At 44.2% G+C, this 23,431-nt stretch overlaps 1 protein-coding gene across 7 annotated transcripts in view; it reads right to left on the bottom strand.

The window, feature by feature from the left end:
* Window positions 1-23,431, bottom strand: part of LOC137323649 (RNA-binding motif, single-stranded-interacting protein 1-like) — a 506,296-nt gene that overhangs the window by 199,658 nt on the left and 283,207 nt on the right. The window contains exon 1 of one of the 7 annotated variants that reach the window (XM_067987391.1): window positions 22,705-22,928. The exons of the other annotated variants lie outside the window; for them this stretch is intronic. Coding sequence (XP_067843492.1) covers window positions 22,705-22,770 — 66 coding nt within the window. The 5' untranslated portion in view covers window positions 22,771-22,928. Of the gene's footprint in view, window positions 1-22,704; window positions 22,929-23,431 lie in introns of those variants that run through there. 7 annotated transcript variants of the gene reach the window in all.

Genomic DNA, 23,431 nt, shown 5'->3' with positions numbered 1-23,431 from the left:
CACCTCCAGAACCATCTGCAGTGGAGCCCACTCAGCAGGGATCTCAAAAGAACCAGTGGATTTTCTTGGGAATGTTCCAACTGATACTATGGACACCTTGGGTTCCATTGTCCACGAGTCTTTCTTGGATAGATTCTCCATGCTGGGGGATTGACTGGACAGAACCTTGTCACAGGGCTTCTCATTCCTCAGAGCTGCAGATCCCTAGAGATGCTGAGGAAGTGCCTAGTAGGAGGGGAATTGAGGGAGTCAGTACGGATGAGGCAGCTATCTCTCAGGGCCATACCACATTCATGCCACCCAGCCATATCACTCAAAGGATTCAAAATGAGCTAAAAAGCAGGCAAGCCCAGGCAGCCACTGCAACATCGGATGTGATATCTACAGTTGTAAGGGCCATGTCATGAGCTTGCACAAAGAGGTACAGGCCATCACCATCGCAAGAGTAACTTCCTCCCTCACTGGGGTGGCTCCTAGAAGAAGCACTAGATTAGAAGGCAAATGATACAACCACCAAGGTGAAGCACAATCACCACTGAGAAACACAGAGAAAAACACTAATTTATAACAAACCAAGCACTGTTGGCTCAACAAATGTTTGGAACATCAAATCCACACCTCAATAATGTTGCTGGCAACAGTCATCAAAAGCAGTGGTCTGACCACAGATTTTCATTGTGTCAGCTTTGGCATTACACAAGGAACTGACTTCACATCCCAGAAGCTGATGCAAGTCATGGTGTCATGACAACATGGTGCTTATAGTAACAGGCCTATTTACTTCCTGGCATCAGTTAGCGCAGTAGTCACAGCTCTATAATAAGTTTCAGTGTGTGCGTTGAGTCAAGTGGGCTGCATACACCAGGCACTCGGCAGAAATTGGAGTCACTCTGTTGCTATAGGCAAGTAGTCATAACCTTCCTGTTATGAATGAGACACCAGTCTTTAATTTGTCTCTCAAGCACCAGTGGCCTGAGAAACCCACAGTGGCATCATATGCACCATGTAACAATCATCATTCCATTTCCATTCTCCTCCTTTGGGAAACATAATATTTCCTTGTGGTCTCTCTACAGCAGCGCAGCTGACATTGCGAACTCAGTCAAGGTGGGGAGAAGAATGATATCTACGCTCCTCCACTCTGTGATACTGTGCAACTCAAATGTTCTGTACCACACAACTGCCAACCTCTTAAACAGTATCTGTTTAGTAAAAATAAATAACTTCTCACTAAGCCTGTGTTGTCACACTGCTTGTCCGGCATCCACTTAAACAGTGGGAAGACCGAAGGCAATGTCTTCGGCCCCCACCAGAAAATTTGTTCTCTAACCACCAATTCCATCCTCCTCCCTGGCCACTGTCTCAGGCTGAACCAGACTGTTCGCCACCTTGGCATCCTATTTGACCTGGAGCTGAGCTTCCGACCTCATATCCTCTCCATCACCAAGACCGCCTACTTCCACCTCCATCACCAAGACCACCTACTTTCACCTGTCTCCAACATTGCCTCAGCCCATCTGCTGCTGAAACCCTCATCCATGCTTTTGTTACCTCCAGACTCGACTATTCCACTGCTCTCCTGGCCGACCTCCCATTTTTCACCCTCCATAAACTTAAGCTCATTCAAAGCTCTGCTGCCTGTATCCTAACTCACACCAAGTTCTGTTCATTCAACACCCCGGTGCCCACTGACCTACACTGGCTCGCAGTCCACCAATGCTGCAACTTTAAAATTCTCTCCGTGTTCAAATCCCTCCATGGCCTCAACCCTCCCCTATCTCTAACTTCCTCCAGCCCTACAACCCTCCAAAAACTCTGTGTTCCTCCAACTCTGGCCTCTAGTGCAACCCCACTTCCTTCATCCCACCATTAGCTGCTGTACCTATGGCTGTCTAGGCCCCAAGCTCTGGAATTCCCTCCCTAAACCTTTCTGCTTCTCTTTTCTCCTTTATGATGCTCTTTAAAACCTACCTCTTTGACCAAGCTTTTGGTCAAATGTCCTAATGTCTCCTTCTTTGGCTCAATATCAATTTTTGTCTGATTACACTTGTGTGAAGCGCCTCGGGACGTTTACTACGTTAAGGGCACTATATAAATGCAAGTTGTTATAAATAAGCTGCATTATATTTTTGCTCACTACACAGATTTCATTTCAAAATAATGGGCCAGTAATTGCTGCAATCGCAGGCTTGGCGGCGAACAGCAGTAACTGGACTTATAGGCTCGCTACATTTGCGCTGCAAATCGCTGGAACGCCGATCTGATAACGGTGCCGTGATGTCAATGTTGCATCTGGGAGCTCATGAACATCGTGCCGAATGGCTTATTTCCTTGACCAATGAAAGAGAAGGATAGAGATAGAAACAGAGTGAAAAACGGAGAGGAAATAGGGTGAATTAAGAGTCAAATGAAATATAGAGACAGAAAGAGGAATAAAAGAGAGGGAACGAAGAGAGAGAGAGAAAAAAAGAGACAGAAAGGAAAAGTAAAAAATACTTAAAAAGAACAAGCAGAAGAAGAGGACATTGTAACCCAGTTGTGTCTGGGAATTGCTGTATTGACCTTTAGAAGTTAATGAATGAATGGCAGAAATAAAAACAGAAAATGCTGGAAATACTCAGCAAGTCAGGCTGCAACTGTGGAGAAAGAAACAGTTAACGTTTCAGGTCGATGACCTTTCGTCAGAACTGAAAGAAGTTAAGGATTTAACACTTTTTAAGCAAGTACAGAGCCAGGGAAAGTTGGGGGGGGGGGGGGAAAAGAGAAGTATGAGTGCAGCTCCAACAACACTCAAGACGCTCGACACCATCCAGGACAAAGCAGCCTGCTTGATTGCTACCCCCCATCCACCACCCTAAACATTCACTCCCTTCACCACCGGCGCACCGTGGCTGCAGTGTGTACCATCCACAGGATGCACTGCAGCAACTCACCAAAGCTTCTTTGACAGCACCTCCCACCTAAAAGGTCAAGGCAGCAGGCACATGGGAACAACACCACCTGCACGTTCCCCTCCAAGTCACACACCATCCTGACTTGGAAATATATTGCCGTTCCTTCATCGTCGCTGGGTCAAAATCCTGGAACCCCCTACCTAACAGCACTGTGTGAGAACCTTCACCACACGGACTGCAGCGGTTCAAGAAGGCGGCTCACCACCACCTTCTCAAGGACAATTAGGGATGGGCAATAAATGCTGGCCTTGCCAGTGACGCCCACATCCCATGAACGAATAAAAAAAGGGGCGGGGAGGAAAGAACAAAAGGTCAGTGATAGGGTGGGGGGCAGGAGTGATTATATGACGAAAGGGATGATGGTGCATGGCAAGGAGGGTGGTAATGGGACAAGAAACAAAAGATGGGTCTAGAGGAGCTGTAAACGGCAACAGCAGAACCATCACCAATGCCTGCTGTCCGTAAAAATGGGAGCAATGGTTATGATCTGAAGTTATTGAAATCAATGTTGAGTCCAGAAGGTTGTAAAGTGCCTTATCGAAAGATGAGGTGCTGTTCCTCGAACTTACGTTGAGCTTCATTGGAACAGTGTCGGAGGCCGAGGACAGAAAGGTCAAAGTGGGAGTGGAACGGAGGGTTAAAATGGCAAGTGACCGGCAGGTCAGGGTCATGCTTGCAGACTGAATGGAGGTGTTCAGCAAAGCATTCACCCAATCTGCGTTTGGTCTCCCCAGTGTAGAGGAGACCACATCTTGAGCAGTGAATACAGTATACTAAATTGAAAGAAGTACAGGTAAATCGCTGTTTCACCTGGAAGAAGTATTTGGGGCCCTGGACGGTGGGAAGGGAGGAGATGAAAGGGCAGGGGTTGCATCTCCTGTGTTTGCACGGGAAGGTGTTGTGGGAAAGGTAGCGAATGTTGGGGGTGATGGAAGGGTGGATTGGTGTGTCGCGGAGGGAACGATCCCTTCGGAATGCTGAAAGGGGAGGGGATGTTGTTAGGTGGTGACATCGTGCTGGAGGTGGCAGAAATGGCGGAGGATGATGCGTTGAATGTGGAGGCTGGTGGGGTGGAAGGTGAGGACAAGGAGGACCCTATCGATGTTCTGGGAGGGAGGGTAAGGGGTGAGGACAGAAGTGCAGGAAATGGGACGGGCACGGTCGAGAGCCCTGTGAACTATAATGGAGGGGAATCCTCGGTTGAGGAAAAAGAACATATCGGAAGCTCTGCTGTGGAAGATGGTATCGTCAGAACAGATGCGATGGAGACGGTGGAACTGGGAGAATGGAACAGAGTCCTTAGAAGAGGCGGGGTGGGAGGAAGTGCAATCAAGGTAGCTGTGTGAGTCGGTGAGTTTATGGTATATATTGGTTGACAGTCTATCTCCAGAAATGGAAATAGAAAAGTTGAGGAAGGGAAGGGAGGAGTCAGAGATGGACCATGTGAAGGGGAGGGAAGGGTGGAAATTGGAAGCAAAGTTGATGAAATTTTCTAGTTCGGGGCGAGGGCACCGATACAATCATCTATGTACTGGAAAAAGAGATGAGGGAGGGGAACCGAGTAGGACTGAAACAAAGAATGTTCCATGTAGCCCACAAAAAGGCAGGCATAGCTAGAACCCATACAGATTCCCATAACGACACCTTTTATTTGAAGGAAGTGAGTGGAGTCAAAGGAGAAGTTGTTCAATGTAAGAACAAGTTCAGCCAGGCGGAGGAGGGTGGTGATGGATGAGGACCGGTTGGGCCACTGCTCAAAGAAGAGGGCCCGCAGGCCGTCCTGTTGGGGGATGGAGGTGGAGAGGGACTGGACGTCCATGGTGAAAAGGAGACGGTTAGAGCCGGGAAACTGGAAACTGTTAAATTGGTGGAGGATGTCGGAAGCTTTGCGGATGTAGGTCAGAAGAGACTGGTCAAGGGGAGAAAAAAGAGTCGAGGTAAGAGGAACGGGCTGAAATGATGGGTCTACCAGGGCAGTCCTGTTAGTGGACTTGGGAAGAAGGTAGAAGCGGGTGTGTGGGGTTCGAGGCCGTGGAGGGGGGGGGGGGGGGGTGCGGGGAGATCTCCTGAGATGAGGTCAGTGACTGTCAGCAAACAATGGCTTGATGTTCAGAGGTGGGGTCACCATCCAGGGGGAGGTAGGAGGAGGTGTCAGAGAGTTGGCGTTCAGCAAGGTAGAGGTCTGTTCGCCAAACAACAACAGTGCCGCCCTTGTCAGCAGGTTTTATGACAATGTCAGGGGTGGACCTGAGAGAACAGAGTGTTGCAGGTTCAGAGGGAGGTAGGTTAGAGTGTGAGGGGAGTAGAGAAATTGAGATGGCCGATGTCACACTGGCAATTTCCAATGAAATGATCACGACAGGGTAAGAGGCCAGAGGGAGGGGTCCAAGTAGAACAAGAATTCTGAAGATGGGAGCAAGGGGAAGACTCCTGACCAAAGAAGTGGGCACGGAGGCAAAGGCGACAGAAGAAGAGCTCAGTGCCGTGTTGAACTCGAAATTCATTGAGGTGAGGGCATAAAGGGATGAAGCTGAGGCCTTCGCAGATCGTTCAGGGTCAGAGAGGGGAAGGTCAGAGGGGATAGTGAAAACATGACAAAAGGTGAGATTGGAAGGGTGAGGGATGGGGTCAGAGGAAAGTGATGGGGAAGAAGGATCAGGAGGGGCGTTGGTATCTAAAGGTTGTTGAAGCTTGCAGTCCTTGACACCTGAAAGGAAGAAAACATGTTTTTTGTTAAAGCGTCGAATGAGGCGAAGGATGAAATGGAACTCTGGACCAGGACAGCTCTGAAGTAAAGTGAGTTGGTGCTGCAGAAAAGAGAAGTCGAGACCGAGCATATGGCAGTGTGTGGCATTGAGCGTGGATCTCAGATAGTGGCGAGAGCTGTGGTTTGAGAAATGCTGCATATCATGGAGCTATCTGTAATCACGGATGGATCCGAAACACGAAGGGTGGAATTTAAATTGGAATCCACGTGGAATAAGTCGGAGCCGGAGACCGTTGCTAAGAAAAGAGATATGGCTGTGAAATCGAGTTTTAATAGATACCTGATCAAACACGAGAAGGGAAACCGAAAGCAATGAAGATGAACAAGGTAAAAGAGACAAACTGAAATCCCGTCGGAGAGAAGAGCAGAACTTCAAGGTGGGCGTTCCTGGAAGAGAAGTGGCCATGAATTAAACACTGAGTCAAAAGCAAATACAGTGGATGCTGGAAATCTGAAATATAAACAGAAAATGCAGAGTGAATGGCAGGGTAGGTATGCGAAATGTACAAATGTTCTTGACCGATGACACAAAGATTGGTGGCATTGTAAGCAGTGTAGATGAAAACATAAAATTACAAAGCGATATTGATAGATTAGGTGAATGGGCAAAACTGTGACAAATGGAATTCAATGTAGACAAATGTGAGGTCATCCACTTTGGATCAAAAAAGGATAGAACAGGGTACTTTCTAAATGGTAAAAAGTTAAAAACAGTGGATGTCCAAAGGGACTTAGGGGTGCAGGTACATAGATCATTGAAGTGTGATGAACAGGTGCAGAAAATAATCAAGACAGCTAATGGAATGCTGGCCTTTATATCTAGAGGACTAGAGTACAAGGGGGCAGAAGTTATGCTGCAGCTATACAAAACCCTGGTCAGACCGCACCTGGAGTACTGTGAGCAGTTCTGGGCACCGCACCTTCGGAAGGACATATTGGCCTTGGAGGGAGTGCAGCGTAGGTTTACTAGAATGATACCCGGACTTCAAGGGTTAAGTTACGAGGAGAGATTACACAAATTGGGGTTGTATTCTCTGGAGTTTCGAAGGTTAAGGGGTGATCTGATCGAAGTTTATAAGATATTAAGGGGAACAGATAGGGTGGATAGAGAGAAACTATTTCCGCTGGTTAGGGATTTTAGGAATAGGGGGCACAGTCTAAAAATTAGAGCCAGACCTTTCAGGAGCGAGATTAGAAAACATTTCAACACATAAAGGGTGGTAGAAGTTTGGAACTCTCTTCCGCAAACGGCAATTGATACTAGCTCAATTGTTAAATTTAAATGTGAGATAGATAGCTTTTTGGCAACCAAAGGTATTAAGGGATATGGGCCAAAGGCAGGTATATGGAGTTAGATCACAGATCAGCCATGATCTTATCAAATGGCGGAGCAGGCATGAGGGGCTGAATGGCCTACTCCTGTTCCTATGTTCCTAAGTACAGAAACAGCATCTATCATGATCAGGAACAGTGGAACATCCAGTGGGTGTGCCAGTGCACCGCTTTCACAGGAACATAGGAATTGCTAGGCAAAAAAAGACCAAGGTCCATCTAGTTCACTTGCTACCATCCTGGTAGTCGCATAATACAACGGTAATGGAGTTGTTGACAAATCATAGCAATCAATCTCTATCAATTAGTTTACAACAGACTCAGAAATGACACAAGGAAACCCCAGTGGTGGAGACCTTTGGGAACCACAGGTCCAAAGTCACCTTTTTCCTCCCAAGCATGCTACACTAACCACATGGTCATGTCTCAAATTACTCGTATACTATATCCTAAAATGTTACTTTCTGTAATTTGAATGAGTGACCCTCTTCTGAGTGTCAAAACAGCTTTGCATCCTGAAAATTATTGCCTTCTGACACTAACAGGAGTGTGGATGGCAAGACTGGCACGAAACGACTACCAAGATTTATAAAAAGATTTTTAAAAACCTCTAGGAACACTTCACTACCTGCTGGAGTGAGATTCCACAGTTTCATTGGTCCCTTTATGGGCCTCCAAGGTTGAGTATCATGTCAGGACCATAAATCACGTCATTACCAGGGTCCTCTATGACATCAATTACCAGCCCTAAATAGCTGCGGTGCGAATAATTCGTAATTCCAGCAATTTCACGATCACCATTAAGTTCCATGGGGAGCTTCACGGCGTGAACAAGCTTTTAGCGGTTTTGATGAGGCTAACGGTGGAGCAACGCAAATGGTCCACTAATTTGCATTGATTTGGAACTCATGGCGTATCTCTTTTACCCCGCAAATTGCAGGATTTTTAACAAATTAATAATGGAGAGCGGCATTAATGAGTCATCCTAATGACGCGACTTCCCAGCAATTTCTGGTCCATTGACTTTTATCTTCCAGCTGGTAACAAAACAAAAAAGTGCTTGTTACTTTTTCACTAGTTTATGAAAGCACATTCCTGCTTTAGCGGTCTCTCATGGGGTTTGTTTAAAACTAGAAAAACCTAAAATACATTCTTTTCATAAAATATCAAAGCAACAAAATGAGGCAAAAGACACTGATTAGACAATACGGATCCAAATCAGACAATCTGTGGGTTTTGTTTCATTTGATCATCAGAAAAAAGCTGCAATACTGGGAATCTGGGTTGATTGGATTGGACTTCAAGAAAACACACAAAAGCTTTCCCTGGTGGCTCAGTGGAAAGATATACCTCATGCAGTGCTCCCACGCTCCCAATGTTGAGCTGCACTGGAAGGGAGTGCGAGTCAGAAATTTGTAGCCTTAATTCTGCAACCTGTTCTCTCTTTGAGCATGGTTCAATGCTGGGAGTGCTGGATTGCTGCCCTTATCCTCGGTGTGCTCCTGAGCCACAAAGGCCAGGCAAGTCCCAGATTAGTCCCTGGGCTGTGCTGAGTTCATTGTTCTCAGCTGGGGCAGCAGTAGACTCACAACAATTGGCCTCAGCATTCTTGGACTAGAGAGTGGGGGGAAAAAATCAGTCAGCCTTGTTCATGGCTATCTTCTTACTGGGAACAAAAGGAAAGGTTGCAAAAGATTTTGCACAAAATTAATTTTAATGCAATAAACATACTTGTGTTTACATGGCATTTTTCATGCCAACTTTTTTTTGGAAAAGTACTGACTATTGTTATGCAGGAGAACAAGGCATCCATTCTGCACTAGTAACGTCCCACAGCCATAACATGATTGATCAACCTGTTTTCAGGGAGGAATGTCTCTGAATAGTGCCATGGGATCTTTAATGTCCACCTTAATCACAAGAACAGGCAGGCTAGATTTCTGTTTAATATCAGGAAGATGGCACGTTTGAAAATGCAACATTCCCTCAGTACTGCGGTGGAGTGTCAACCTGGTGGTTTGGAGCATGAATTCACAAAGTTCTAATCCAAAGATGCAAATGCTACTAACTACGCCAAGGTGCTGTAAATTTGTTAGTTTCTCTAACCAGCTGTTTAAAAAAATGAAGTAATAGTCGCCGAAGGAGTCTATTACACCACATATTTTGAAAAATACATTTGATCTGTGTAGACTTAGAAAATTCAATGATGATATTCTTTTCCTGGACTTTTGATACTAAAATACAGCAACTGTAAATTGTTCCTTCACTTACTGTAAAGAAGTCAAATCGTATTTTAGGATAGACCAGGGTGGACAAAAATATTGCTTTGATTAAGTATTATACTTACACGCACAGATAATTATATATCTATTCACCAGGACTTCAAACATTAGGATCAATTAAGACTTGTAAAAAATAATAAGGCTTCTCTAAAATACAGGAACATTACTGTAGCATATTGTAATACATTTCTGTTTCACTGCGTTTTATTGCTACATTGTCACCATGCAAAGAATTAATTTGGTCGGAATGTACATTACCTCCTTAATGGTAAAAGTTTACAGTGGTATTGGAACATACTGACCCAAACAAGAGGAGAAAACATATGCATTTATATAGCACCTTTCACAATCCCAGCATATCCCAAAGTGCTTCACAGCCAATAAAGTACTTTTGAACTGTATTCACTATTGTAATGTAGGCAAATGTAGCAACCAATTTGCACAGAGCTAGGTCTCACAAACAGCAATAAGATAATTTACCAGATAATCTGTTCTTGATGGTGTTGGTTGAGGATTAAATGTTAGCCAGGACATTGGGAGAAACTTTCCTACTCTACTTCGAAAAGCGCCATGGGTTCTTTTATGTTCACCTGGACTACCTCAGTTTAACGTCTCATCCAAAAGACGGTACTTCTTACAATGCAGCATGCCCTCAGTACTGCACTGAAGTGTCAGTCTAGATTATGTGCCCATGTCTCTAGACTGGCACTGAAGAGCGTCCCCAAAGCCTTTGTGTGTGGCTGTCTCAGGATGTGTGAAGAGCCCCAGTGTCACTTTGTGCTGAGTTTCTACCTGTCCAACTCACTGAGAAGGCTGGGTCTGGCCACACTGGCCGAGCAGGCGCAGGAGGTCCTGTCCAGCTGGACTGTACCTCCTGTCCCAGGTGGAGAAGTTCCTGAGAAGGAACCCCTTCGACCACAAGGCCGTCAGTCAGTGGTCGACACGAAACGTCCTGAGAGTCCTGCAAGGAAAGGAGAGGGTGGACTCGATCGGGCTTTCGATGCCATTTGGCAGAACATCTCGTCGCCGGAACTGACCAACAGGCACCAGGATGTAGCCTGGATGATGGTGAGAAAGGCCCTCCCAGTGCAATCCTTCCTATACGCATGGAATCTCAGCGCCACCGCAAGCTGCCCTCGGGGCTGCGGCGGGGAGGAGACCGTCATCCACTTCCTGATGGACTGCCCCTTCGTGCATAGGATGTGGAGAGAGATGTGTTAGTATCTGTCCCAATTCATTCCCAACAGTTTGGAAACACAGGACGCTGTACTTTATGGACTGTTTCCCGGGATGCACACCGAGACAGATATCACCTGCGGCTGGAAGACTATCAACTCGGTGAAGGAGGCCCTTTGGTCCGCCCGAAACCTGCTGGTCTTCTAGCTGAAGGAGCTGTCTACAACTGAGTGTTGCCGATTGGTACACTCCAAGGTCCAGGAGTACGTGCTGCGGTATGCACTGAAGCGAAGAGCGGACTATGCAAAGGCCCTATGGGGAAAGGCCATCGTATAATGCCACCCCACCTTGTATTGTACAGAATGTATTAGAAAATATGTACTGTGTTTTTAAAATTGTAACAATGAAATCATACTGTATATGATCTGTACTATATTGGTTTGAACTGCTGTGCTGCATTTTGTGCCCTATATTTGAACTGTGTGTAAACCGTGTATATCTTTAAATTTTATTAAATGGAGTATATTTTAAAATTTAATGCTCCACCTCCCCACAAAATCTTTTTTTTTAAATTACCTTTTGGGAGGGGCCTCCAACAGTCCATTTAAAGACCTCTCAACGTCTGGAGAAAGTGACCTCCATTCATCCAGCTCACCTATCCACAGTATTCCCTTGGTGTATTTCTAATAACCCTGAATCCCATTTGTTGACAACAACCTGTATAAGTTTTTTGTTGAAACCCATTAAGGTTTCTTGTTCCACCACCAGTGCCAGCAATCTGTTCCATACTTACCACACTTTTAGTAAAAACACTCCTCTTGCATTTTCTATTTTCTTTTATTGTTCTTAATTTGTAAATATGACCCCTTGTGCTTAAATTCTGTACATGGCAGAAAAGCTTACTTGGATCCAATTTGCCCAAACCTTTCTTAACTTCAAACACTCCGATCATATCATCACTGCCACCCAGCTGAGATCATAGGCCAACATGGGCCAGGAATCGACACTGAGCCTTTTCTTGTTTCTATGTCTTACATACAAACATACGAATTAAGAGCAGGAGTAGGCCTTTCGACCCCTCAAGCCTGCTCTGCCATTTGATAAGATCATGGCTGATCTGATTGTGACCTCAACCCTACTTTCCTATCTACCTACTATAACCTTTGACTCCCTTGTTAATCAGGAATCTATCTAACTCAGCCTTAAAAATATTCAATGACCCTGCCTCCACCACTCTCTGGGGAAGGGAGTTCCACAGACTCACAACCCTCAGAAAAAATTTCTCCTCATCTCCATCTTAAATGGGAGACCCCTTATTTTTAAACTGTGGTCCCTAATTCTAGTCTCTCCCACAAGGGGAAACATCCTCTCAGCATCTACCCCTTCTAGTCCCCTCAGGATCTTATATGTTTCAATGAGATCACCTCTCATTCCTCTAAACTCCAGTGTATACAGGACCAACTTGTCCAACCTTTCCTCACAAGATAACCCCCTCATCCCAGGAATCAGTCGAGTGAACCTTCTCAACCACCTCCAAAGCAATTATGTCTTAAATAATTATTTCTTAAATAAGGAGACCAAAACTGCACACAGTATTCTAGATGTGGTCTCAGCAATGCCCTGTACAACTGTAGCAAAACATCTCTACTTTTATATTCCATGCCCCTTGAAATAAATTACAACATTCCATTTGCCTTCCTAATCACTTGCTGTACCTGCATACTAACTTTTTGTGATTCATGGACTAGGACACCCAGATCCCTCTGTACCTCAGAGTTCTGCAATCTCTCTCCGTTTAAACAATATACTGCTTTTCTAAGCCTCCTGCCAAAGTGGACAAGTTCACATTTTCCCACATTATACTCCATCTGCCAAATTTTTGCCCACTCACTGAACCTATCTGTATCCCTTTGCAGACTCCTTATGTCCTCTTCACAACTTACTTTCCTTCCTACCTTTGTGTCATCAGCAAATTTAGCAACCATACATTCGGTCCCTTCATCCAAGTCATTGATATAGATTGTAAATAGATGAGGCCCAAGCACTGATCCCTGTGGCACTCCATTCGTTACATCTTGCCAACTTGAAAATGACCCATTTGTGCCTACTCTCTGTTTCCTGTTAGCTAATCAATCCTTTATCCATGCTAATGTGTTACCCCCTACACCATGAGCTCTTATTTTGTGTAGCAGCCTTTGATGTGGCACCTTGTCAAAAGCCTTCTGGAAATCCAAGTATACCATATGCACAGAATCCTCTTTATCCACGTTGTTTGTTACTTCCTCAAAGAACTCTAATAAATTAGTCAAACACGATTTCCCTTTCACAAAGCCTGTTGACTCTGCCTGATTGCATTGAGATTTTCTAAGTGCCCTGCTATAACCTCCTTAATAATAAATTCTAGCATTTTCCCTCTGACAGATGTTAAGCTAACTTGCCTGTAGTTTCCTACTTTCTGTCTCCCTCCTTTCTTGAATAGAGGAGTTACATTCGCTACTTTCCAATCTGATGGGACCCTTCAAGAATCTAGGGAATTTTGGAAAATTAATACCAATGCATCTACTAACTTCGCAGCCACTTCTTTTAAGACCCTAGGATGAAGTCCGTCAGGACGTGGGCAATTGTCAGCTTTTAGTTCCAATATTTTTTTCAGAACCCTTTCCCTAGTGATTGTAAATGTTTTAAGTTCTTCCTCCCTTTCACCTCTTGATTCACAATTATTTCTGGCATGTTCTTTGTATCCTCGACAGTGAAGACGGATGCAAAATTCATCAGCCATTTCCTTATTCTCCATTATTAATTCCTCAGACTCACTCTCTAGAGGACCAACGTTCACTTTACTTACTCTTTTTCTTTTTAAATACCTGTAGAAACTCTTACTATCTGTTTTATATTTCTAGCTAGCTTTCTCTCATACTCTAATTTCTCCCTCATTATTCTTTTGGTCATTCTTTGCTGTTTTTTATATTCTGTCCAATCTTCTGACCTGCCACTAATCTTCGCAGAATTGTATGCTTTTTCTTTCAAATTGATACTATCTTTAACTTCCTTAGTGAGTCACGGATGGGACCTCCTTCCCCTAGAGTCTTTCTTTCTCACTGGAATGTATCTTTTCTGAGTGTTATGAAATATCTCATTAAATGCAGTTATCTCTTACTGCAGTCATGCAGGACCTTGGTGAGACCACATCTGGAGTATTGTGTGCAGTTTTGGTCTCCTTAGCTGAGGAAGGATGTCCTTGCCATGGAGGGAGTGCAACAAAGGTTTACCAGACTGATTCCTGGGATGGCAGGAGAGATTGGGTCGACTAGGCCTATTTTCACTAGAGTTTAGAAGAATGAGAGGCCATCTCATCGAAACATATAAAATACTAACAGGACTAGACAGACTAGATGCGGGGAGGATGTTCCCGATGGCTGGGGAGTCCAGAACCAGGGGTCACAGTCTCAGGATACGGGGTATACCATTTAGAACAGAGATGAGGAGAAATTTCTTCACTCAGAGGGTGGTGAACCTGTGGAATTTTCCACCACAGAAGGCAGTGGAGGCCAAGACATTAGATGTATTCAAGAAGGAGATAGATATATTTCTTAATGCTAAAGGGATCAAGGGATATGGGGGAAAAAAACGGGAAGAGGGTACTGAGTTAGACGATCAGCCATGATCATTTTGAATGGTGGAGCAGGCCTGAAGGGCTGAATGGCCTACTCTTGCTCCTATTTTCTATGTTTCTATGTCTGCCACGGCATCTCTACTGACATAGCCCTTAATCTAAGTTCCCAGTTCACTTTAGCCAGCTGTGTCTTCATGCCCTCATAACTGCCCTTATTTAAGTTTAAAACACTAGTCTTAGATTTACTCTTTTCTCCCTCAAACTGAATGTGAAATTCAATCATATTGTGATCACTGCTACCTAGAGGCTCCTCTACAATGAGGTCATTAATTAATCCTGTCTCATTACACATTACCAGATCTAGAATAGCCTGCTCTCTGGTTGGCTCTATAACATGCTACTCTAAGAAACTGTCCCAAAAGCACACTATGAACTCATCTTCCAGGCTACCTTTGCCAATCAGATTCTTCCAATCTATATGTAAATTAAAATCACCCGTGATTATCGCTGTTCCCTTCTCACAAGCCCCCATTATTTCTTCCTGTATACCCTGTCCAACAGTGTGGTTACTGTTAGGGGACCTATAAACTACTCCCACAAGTGACTTCTTGCCTTTACTATTTCTTATCTCTACCCAAACTGATTCTACATCTTGGTCTTTAGAACTAAGGTCATTTCTCTCTATTATACTCATGTCATCCTTAATTAACAGAGCTACCCCTCCACCTTTTCCAAGCTTCCTGTCCTTCCTTTCCTTAGTAACATAGTAACAGTGCAATAACTCAGGGGAGTCTACTGTTCCTTTTCTAAGTGTGTGTATTTAATTCACACACTTGGAACCAGCAATACAGAGGATGAGCATTACAAGATCAGGCTTTGAGACTGAATTTGAGTCTGCTAGTTCAATTGTTAATTTTAAATCTGAGATTGATGGATTTTTGTTAACCAAAGGTATTAAGGGATATTGGGGTGGGGGGGTTAAACTAATTTGGCAGGGGGATGGGCACTAGAATGTAGCATTGGAAAGGAGAAACAAGGGGCACAAAGGATCGGGAGAGAAACATAGCACTAGAGCAAGTATTAGGTGGGATCAGACTAAAAGAGAGTACAAGAAAGTCTAAGACTGGTTTGCAGTGCATGTGTGTAAACGCACAAGGCGTGGTAAACAAGGTTGGTGAGCTGCAGGTGCAAACAGCCACGTGGGAATACAATGTTGTAGCGATAATGGAGACCTGACTCAAAAAAGGGCAGGATTGGGAACTAAATATTCCTGGACACAAGCTGTTTAGGAAAGGTAGGGAAGAAAAGAAAGAAGGGGGAGGGGTAGCAGTATTGATTAAGGAGAATATTGCAGTACTGAAGAGCGAGGATGTCCTGGAGGGGTCAAGGACAGAATCTATTTGGTTAGAGTTAAAAAATGAAAGAGGTGCCATTACACTACTGGGTGTATTCTATAGGCTAGTGGGAAGGATATAGAGGAGCAAATTTGCAGGGAAATTACAGAGGTGCAAAAGCTGTCAAGTAGTGGTAACTGGGGACTTCAACTATCCTAGTATAGACTAGGATAACAATAATAATAAGGGGCAAAAAGGGAGAGGAATTTTTGAAATGCGTTCAGGATAACTTTCTTGACCAGTACATTTCTGGCCCAAAGAGAAAAGAGGCATTGCTGCACTTGGTTCTAGGGAATGAAGTGGGCCAAATGGAGCATTTAGGGAGCAGCGATCATAATATCATAAAGTTTAGAATAGCTATGGAAAAGGATACTCTAAAAGTAAAAATACTCAATTAGAGGATGGCCAATTTCAATGGGATGAGAACAGACCTGGCCTGGGTAAATTGGAATCAAACATTGGCAGTCAAAACTGTAAATGAACAGCGGGCAGCCTTGAAAGAGGAGATGGTTCGGGTACAGTCTAGGCACATTCCCACGAAGCAGAAAGGTTGGGCAACTAAAGCCAGAGATCCCTGGATGACAAAAGAGCTAGTGAGTAAGATGAAATGGAAAAAAGGAGCGTATGACACATGTCAGGTTGATAACATAAGTGAGAACCAGGCTGAATATAGAAAGTTCAGAGCGGAAGTGAAAAAGGAAATAAGAGGGGCAAAGAGGGAGTATGAGAATAGACTGGTGGCCAACATAAAAGGGAATCCAAAAGTCTTCTACAGGCATGTAAACAGTGATTGGGTAGTAAGAGGAGGGATGGGGCCGATTAGGGACCATAAAGGAGATCTACTCATGGAGGCAGAGGGGATGGCCGAGGTACTAAATGAGTACTTTGCATCTGTGTTTACCAAGGAAGAAGATGCTGCCAGAGTCTCAGTAAAGGAAGGTATAGTTGAGATACTGGATGGGCTAAAAATTGATAAAGAGGTATTAGAAAGGCTAGCTGTACTTAAAATAGATAAGTCACCCGGTCTGGATGAAATGCATCCTAGGGAGCTGAGGGAAGGGTGGAAATTGCGGAGGTACTGGCCATAATCTTCCAAACGTCCGTAGATACGGGGGTGGTGCCAGAGGACTAGAGAATTGCAAATGTTACACCCTTGTTCAAAAAAGGGTGTAAGGATAAACCCAGCAACGATAGGCCAGTCAGTTTAACCTCAGTGGTGGGGAAACTTTTAGAAACGATAATTCGGGACAGAATTAACAGTCACTTAGATTGATTAGGGAAAGCCAGCACTGATTTGTTAAAGGCAAATCATGTTTAACTAACCTGATAAGAGTCCTTTGATGAGGTAACAGAAAGGGTAGATGAGGGCAATGCAGTTGATGTGGTATATATGGACTTTCAAAAGGCGTTTGATAAAGTGCCACATGGTAGGCTTATCATCAAGATTGCTGCCCACGGAATAAAGGGGGCAACATGGATACAGAATTGGCTAAGTGACAGGAAACAGAGAGTAGTGGTGAACGATTGTTTCTTGGACTGGAGGGAGGTGTACAGTGGTGTTCCCCAGGGGTCGGTGCTTGGACCACTGGTTTTCTTGATATAAATTAATGACTTGGACTTGGGTGTTCAGGGCACAATTTCAAAATTTGCAGTTGACACAAAACTTGGAAGGGTAGTAAACAGTGTGGAGGATTGGATTGACTTCAAGAGGATATAGACAGGCTGGTGCCATGGGTGGACACGTGGCAGATGAAATTTAACGCAGAAAAATGCGAAGTGATACATTTTGGTAGGAAGAATGAGGGGAGGCAATATAAACTAGAGGGCACCACTCTAAAAGGGGTACAGGAACAGAGAGATCTGGGGATATATGTGGACAAATCGTTGACGGTGGCAGGGAAAAATGTAAGGAATCTTACAACACCAGGTTATAGTCCAACAGTTTTATTTGAAAATCACAAGCTTTCGGAGCTTACTTCCTTCATCAGGTCATGATTGAATCTGCCTCCACCACCCCTCAGGCAGTGCATTCCAGATTCTAACCACTTGCTGTGTAAAAATGTTTTTCCTCATGTCACCTTTGGTTCTTTTGCCAATCACCTTAAATCTATGTCCTCTGGTTCTTGACCCTTCCGCCAATGGCAACAGTTCCTCTCCATCTACTCTGTCTAGACCCTTCATGATTTTGAATACCTCTTTGAAATCTCCTCGCAACCGTCTCTGTTCCAAGGAGAACAACCCCAGCTTCTCCAGTCTATCCACGTAACTAAAGTCCCTCATCCCTGGAATCATTCTAGTAAATCTCTTCTGCACCCTCTCTAAGACCTTCACATCTTTCCTAAAGTGCGGTGCCCAGAACCGGACACAATACTTCAGTTGTGGCCAAACCTCTCACTCACCTGACGAAGGAGGTAAGCTCCGAAAGCTTGTGATTTTCAAATAAAACTGTTGGACTATAACCTGGTGCTGTAAGATTCCTTACATTTGTCCACCCCAGTCCATCACCGGCATCTCCACCACATGGTGGCAGGGAAGGTTGAGAAAGCAGTTAAAAAAGCATACAGGATCCTGGGCTTTATAAATAGAGGCATTGAGTACAAATGTATGGAAGTCATGATGAACCTTTATAAAACACTGGTTCGGTCACAACTGAAGTATTGCGTCCAGTTCTGGGCACCGCACTTTAGGAAAGATGTGAAGGTCTTAGAGAGGGTGCAGAAGAGATTTACTAGAATGATTCCAGGGATGAGGGACTTTAGTTACGTGGATAGACTGGAGAAGCTGGGGTTGTTCTCCTTGGAACAGAGACGGTTGCGAGGAGATTTCATGGAGGTATTCAAAATCATGAAGGGTCTAGACAGAGTAGATGGAGAGGAACTGTTGCCATTGGCGGAAGGGTCAAGAACCAGAGGACATAGATTTAAGGTGATTGGCAAAAGAACCAAAGGTGACATGAGGAAAAACATTTTTACACAGCAAGTGGTTAGAATCTGGAATGCACTGCCTGAGGGGTGGTGGAGGCAGATTCAATCACAGCCTTCAAAAGGGAACTGGATAAGTACTTGAAAGGAAAAAAATTGCAGGGATAAGGGGATAGGGCGGGGGAGTGGGACTAGCTGGATTGCTCTTGCATAGAGCTGGAATGGACTCGATGGGCTGAATGGCTTCCTTCTGTGCTGTAACCTTTCTATGATTCCATGGAGTTAGGTCACAGACCAGCCAAGATCTCATTGAATGGCGGAACAGGCTCAAGGTGCTAAATGGCCTACTCCTGTTCCTATGAATCTGGAGGATGCAAGTCCAAAAATCCTTAGCTAGTTCACAAGCAGGAAGAGATTTCCTAAATAATGAGGGACTCCCATGAATTAGATCCACTGGCTTGCTCCAAAGCAAGAAATGGTTTCCTGGGTCATGAAAGACTCTGATAAATGAGATCCACTAGCCTGCTGCAAACTAATACCAACCACTGGACAGAGGTTATAAACACAAATAAATATACTAGTGTAACTCATTACTTAAAAAAGTAATTTTAAAAAATCATTCCAGTCACGACCATTTGGCATAATGAACAAAACATTGCACATACATACCAATTACTTTTTTTTTGAAGTATCTGAATCCAGTTCACAATTAATGCACATCTGGATTTTTCAGACTATCTAAGTCACCAGAGTTTGAGCTGTGTTCCTCCTCCCTACCCTAAACACAGCTGTGAGCTGAAAGGAATTGGAATGGCTAAAAGCAGTGTGCCTATTCTGCAGTTTATAATCTCTGCATTTCTGTTTGTTACACTAAGGACTGGCAAATAATTCCAGGTTGTTCCCTTTGTGTGCAAGTACTAGATTTATGCTGTATTCATTTTTGAACAGATATTCCTTTTGATAATCTGAACTGAATTGATTCTGCTCCACGCACTGCGACAGGTATTGCTTTTTTTCTAGGACCAATCTATTAATGACCTTCAGTGCAGGTTTACAGTATATCCAGACCTCATCAATGCAGATCGATCACAATGAGTTCAAATACATTTACCACCGCATGGAATTTTGTATTTGGGGTCTAACAATAGCTTTTAAATGATACACAAGAGTAAAATGCCACTTAACTGATAACATTAAAAATGTAAACGAGGGCAAACAATACAAATAAAATGTAAATGTGCAGTTCTTTTACAATTGAAATGTAGGAAAGATTCTCTACATACCTCAAAAACAAAAATGCATTGTATATTTATTACATTCCTGCATTACTCTCTTCCATGTCTCTGGATGGACTGAAAACACCAACATAGAGGCATGTTGCTCTGTTGAGTGGCTAAATTCCTGTTTTTTGTGCCACTTTTGAAAGAGTATGGAACCAAGTTGGATCTCTCCCCCAAGTCACTTAGAACTGCACTTTCAAATTCCTAACTGCCTAGCCTTTGGCCCTCCATTCACCACAACATTTCTGCAGCCACCGATCTGCTCAATCACACCCTCACCTCCATCTTTGATGCCTTTGTCCCCATTAAAACCATTACACTCTATCACCCAGGTCGTTCCCCCGGTACGGCCTTCATCTCCGCTCCCTTAAGTTCAAGGGACGCAGACTTGAATGTTTATGGCGGACCAACTGGTTTAGCCAGCCATTCCTCGCCAGATCTGGCTGGGGATCATAATGCACTATCGGATCCTGCTCTCGTCTGCCAAAATTGCTCACTATTCCAGGATCATCCTGGTATGCAAAGATAATCCCCGGCTTCTCTTCTCCGCTACAAACCATCTTGTCAAACCCCTCTCTCCTGCCTCCTCCACCCTCACTTCCAACGAAAAGTGCGAGGAGCTCATGGATTTCTTTGTCACTAAGATTGAGACCATCTATTCAGCTGCCTCTGCCACTTCCCTCCCTTCCCCTAAGCCCACCAAGCCAAACTTCCCTTAAGGTTCCCCCTGCCCGAGCCACGAATTCGCAGCTTTATCTAGTTTCTCTCCCATCTCTCCTCATGCCCTCTCCGAGCTCATCTTCACCATGAGACCCACCTCCTGCTCCCTCAACCCTATTCCCAAACTGCTGACCACCCAATTTCCCTTCCTGGCCCATGTTAGCTGATACTGTTAACGGTTCCATCTCCTCAGGTACTGTCACCCTCCCCTTCAAATCTGCATTCATCATCCTCCTCCTCAAAAAACCCACCCTCAACCCCATCGCCCCATCTCAAAAGTCTTTGAACATGTTGTCGCCTCCCAAATCAGTGCCCATCTTTCCCGCAACTCCATGTTTGAATCCCTCCAATCAGGTTTCCGCCCCGCCACAGTACTGAAATGGCCCTTATCAAAGTCACAAATGACATCATATGTGACTGTGACCGTGGTAAACTATCCCTCCTCATCCTTCTCAACCTGTCTGCAGCCTCTGACATGGTTGACCACACCATCCTCCTCCAACGCCTTTCCTCCATCGTCCAGCTGGGTGGGACTGCACTCGCCTGGTTCCATTCTTATCTATCCAGTTGTAGCCAGAGAATCACCTGCAATGGCTTCTCTTCCCGCTCCCGCACCATTATCTCTGGAGTTTCCCAAGGATCTATCTTTGGCCCTCTCCCATTTCTCATCTACATGCTGCCCCTCGGCGACATCATCCAAAAACACATCAGATTTCACATGTATGCCGACGACACCCAGCCTCTCCACCGTCACTCATTTGTCACACTTGTCCAACATGAGCAAAAATTTCCTCTAACTAAATATTGGGAAGACCGAAGCCATTGTCTTTGGTCCCTGCTGCAAACTCTGTTGACTAGGCACCGACCCCATCCCTCTCCATGGCCAATGTCTAAGGCTGAACCAGATCATTCGCAGCCTTGGCGTCGTATTTGACTCTGAGATGAGCTTCCAACCACATATACGCTCCATCGCCAAGACCGCCTACTGACACCTCCATAACATCGCCTGTCTCCACCCCGCCTCAGCTCATCTACTGTTGCAACCCTCATCTATGCATTTGTTACCTCTAGACTCGACTATTCCAATGCTCTCCTGGCTGGCCTCCCATCTTCCATCCTCCATAAACTTGAGCTCATCCAAAACTCTGCTGCCCGTATCCTAACTTGCACCAAGTCCCGTTCTCCCATCACCCCTGTGCCCGCTGACCTACATTGGCTCCCGGTTCGGGAACACCAGGATTTTAAAATTCTCGTCCTTGTTTTCAAATCCCTCCATGGCCTCGCCCCTCCCTATCTCTGTAACCTCCTATAGCCCTACGACCCTCCGAGATCTCTGCGCTCCTGCAATTCTTGCCTCTTGCGCATCCCTGATTTTAATCGCTCCATCACTGGCGAACATGCCTTCAGCTGCCTAGGCCCTAAGCTCTGGAATTCCCTCCTTAAACCTCTCCGCCTCTCTACCTCTTTCTTCTGCTTGAAGGCGCTCTTTAAAACCTACGTCTTTGACCAAGCTTTTGGTCATCTGTCCTAATATCTCTTTATGTGGCTCGGTGTCAAATTTTGTTTGCTAACGCTCCTGTGAAGCGCCTTGGGATGTTTTACGACGCTATATAAATGTAAGTTGTTGTTGACGACTGTTGTAGACGAGTGCCACATAGCAAATCCTAGAAGGTTGTTTTAGAAAAATACAGCCACTGCCTCAGCAAGTAAAAGGCAGGCTTCACTATGTAATTCTGTAAATTATGTGCAACTTTTATCAATGTGCAATATGAAAGGATTAAAATGAATCATCCACCCACTCTGAATTCAGAGCAGATTATCACATCCACAACCTTCTACGATTATCACATCCACAACAAAAAAGACTCCTCTAAACTGCAAATCAAATGCATTGCACACAAAGCAGAAATATTTCAGTATTTTAACTACATTTTAAATTATTTACCTTTCATAAGGACCAATACAATACACATAATACTACACACTTAAAATATGAAAATAAACATCAATTTTAAAAGACCAGTGTCGTGAAAAGATGTTGGCCTGGTTACTGTTCTAAGAATTCTGCTGCTGGGAACATGACAAGACTTCCTTTGATAAGTGCCTGAGCTCCTGCAACTTCCTTCTCAGTCATTTCCTTAATTAGAAAAAATATTTTCCCCAGCTCACAGAGCTACCTCCTTTATCTATCAAAGATAGAATGTCAAAATATTCCCTCACCAATTCACTGAACAGCACAACTGACGCAAGTAGCTCAGTATTTACCTTTTTAGCTTGCTGTAAAGGGTGAGAGCGAGGGCCAAACCCCATCTGTGGCATAGACAGCAGCATCTTTACAGTCCTTGATGTCACACAGTCAAGTCACACGAGTGAGATTATTTTGCACAGGAAGCAAGCCTCAAACAACGAATCTGAAAATCAGCCTGTTTGTGGGGGAGCACCACATAACTCACTGCTGTGCACAGAGAGTCACAGGCAGATCAGTAGGCCTTAGTTTTGGGAGGAGTCTGAAAACCACAGGGCAGAGGGAGGAGGCAAACTGAGATCACACTGATGAATGAATGGCATTCTGCCTCAGGCTCCTGTGTTGCTATACACTGCAGCAAGTAACACACAAATAATGAAAATAGAAATTTATTGTATTTATGAAAAATACCAATATGAACAATTTTCTTGCATTGACTTTATAATCTTAGGAAAAAAATTGACAAATTCAACTCTAAATATAATCTGCGAGCAGCAATCAAGAATACACAAAGTGCCTGTTTGTGCATTGAAGTTATATCTGTGTAAAATAAATGAAGAGGTAACAGCTACAGAACTTAATTTTATGCATACATTGGAAGAGTAAATATTTCAGTATTATACAGTATTTGATATTTGGTCCACTCCTAAGATGATTAGTGTTTTCAACAAATTTATATATAATTAGCAAAATGCAGACTTAATAGGGGGGATGTATAAAGCATGTAGTTTAAAAACAAATTTAATC

This window comes from Heptranchias perlo, chromosome 7 (assembly GCF_035084215.1).
Source record: "Heptranchias perlo isolate sHepPer1 chromosome 7, sHepPer1.hap1, whole genome shotgun sequence".
In the NCBI taxonomy this organism is placed as follows: Eukaryota; Metazoa; Chordata; class Chondrichthyes; order Hexanchiformes; family Hexanchidae; genus Heptranchias; species Heptranchias perlo.
The sequence above is the reverse complement of the archived record's forward strand: the minus strand, read 5'-3'. Positions and strand labels throughout refer to the sequence as shown.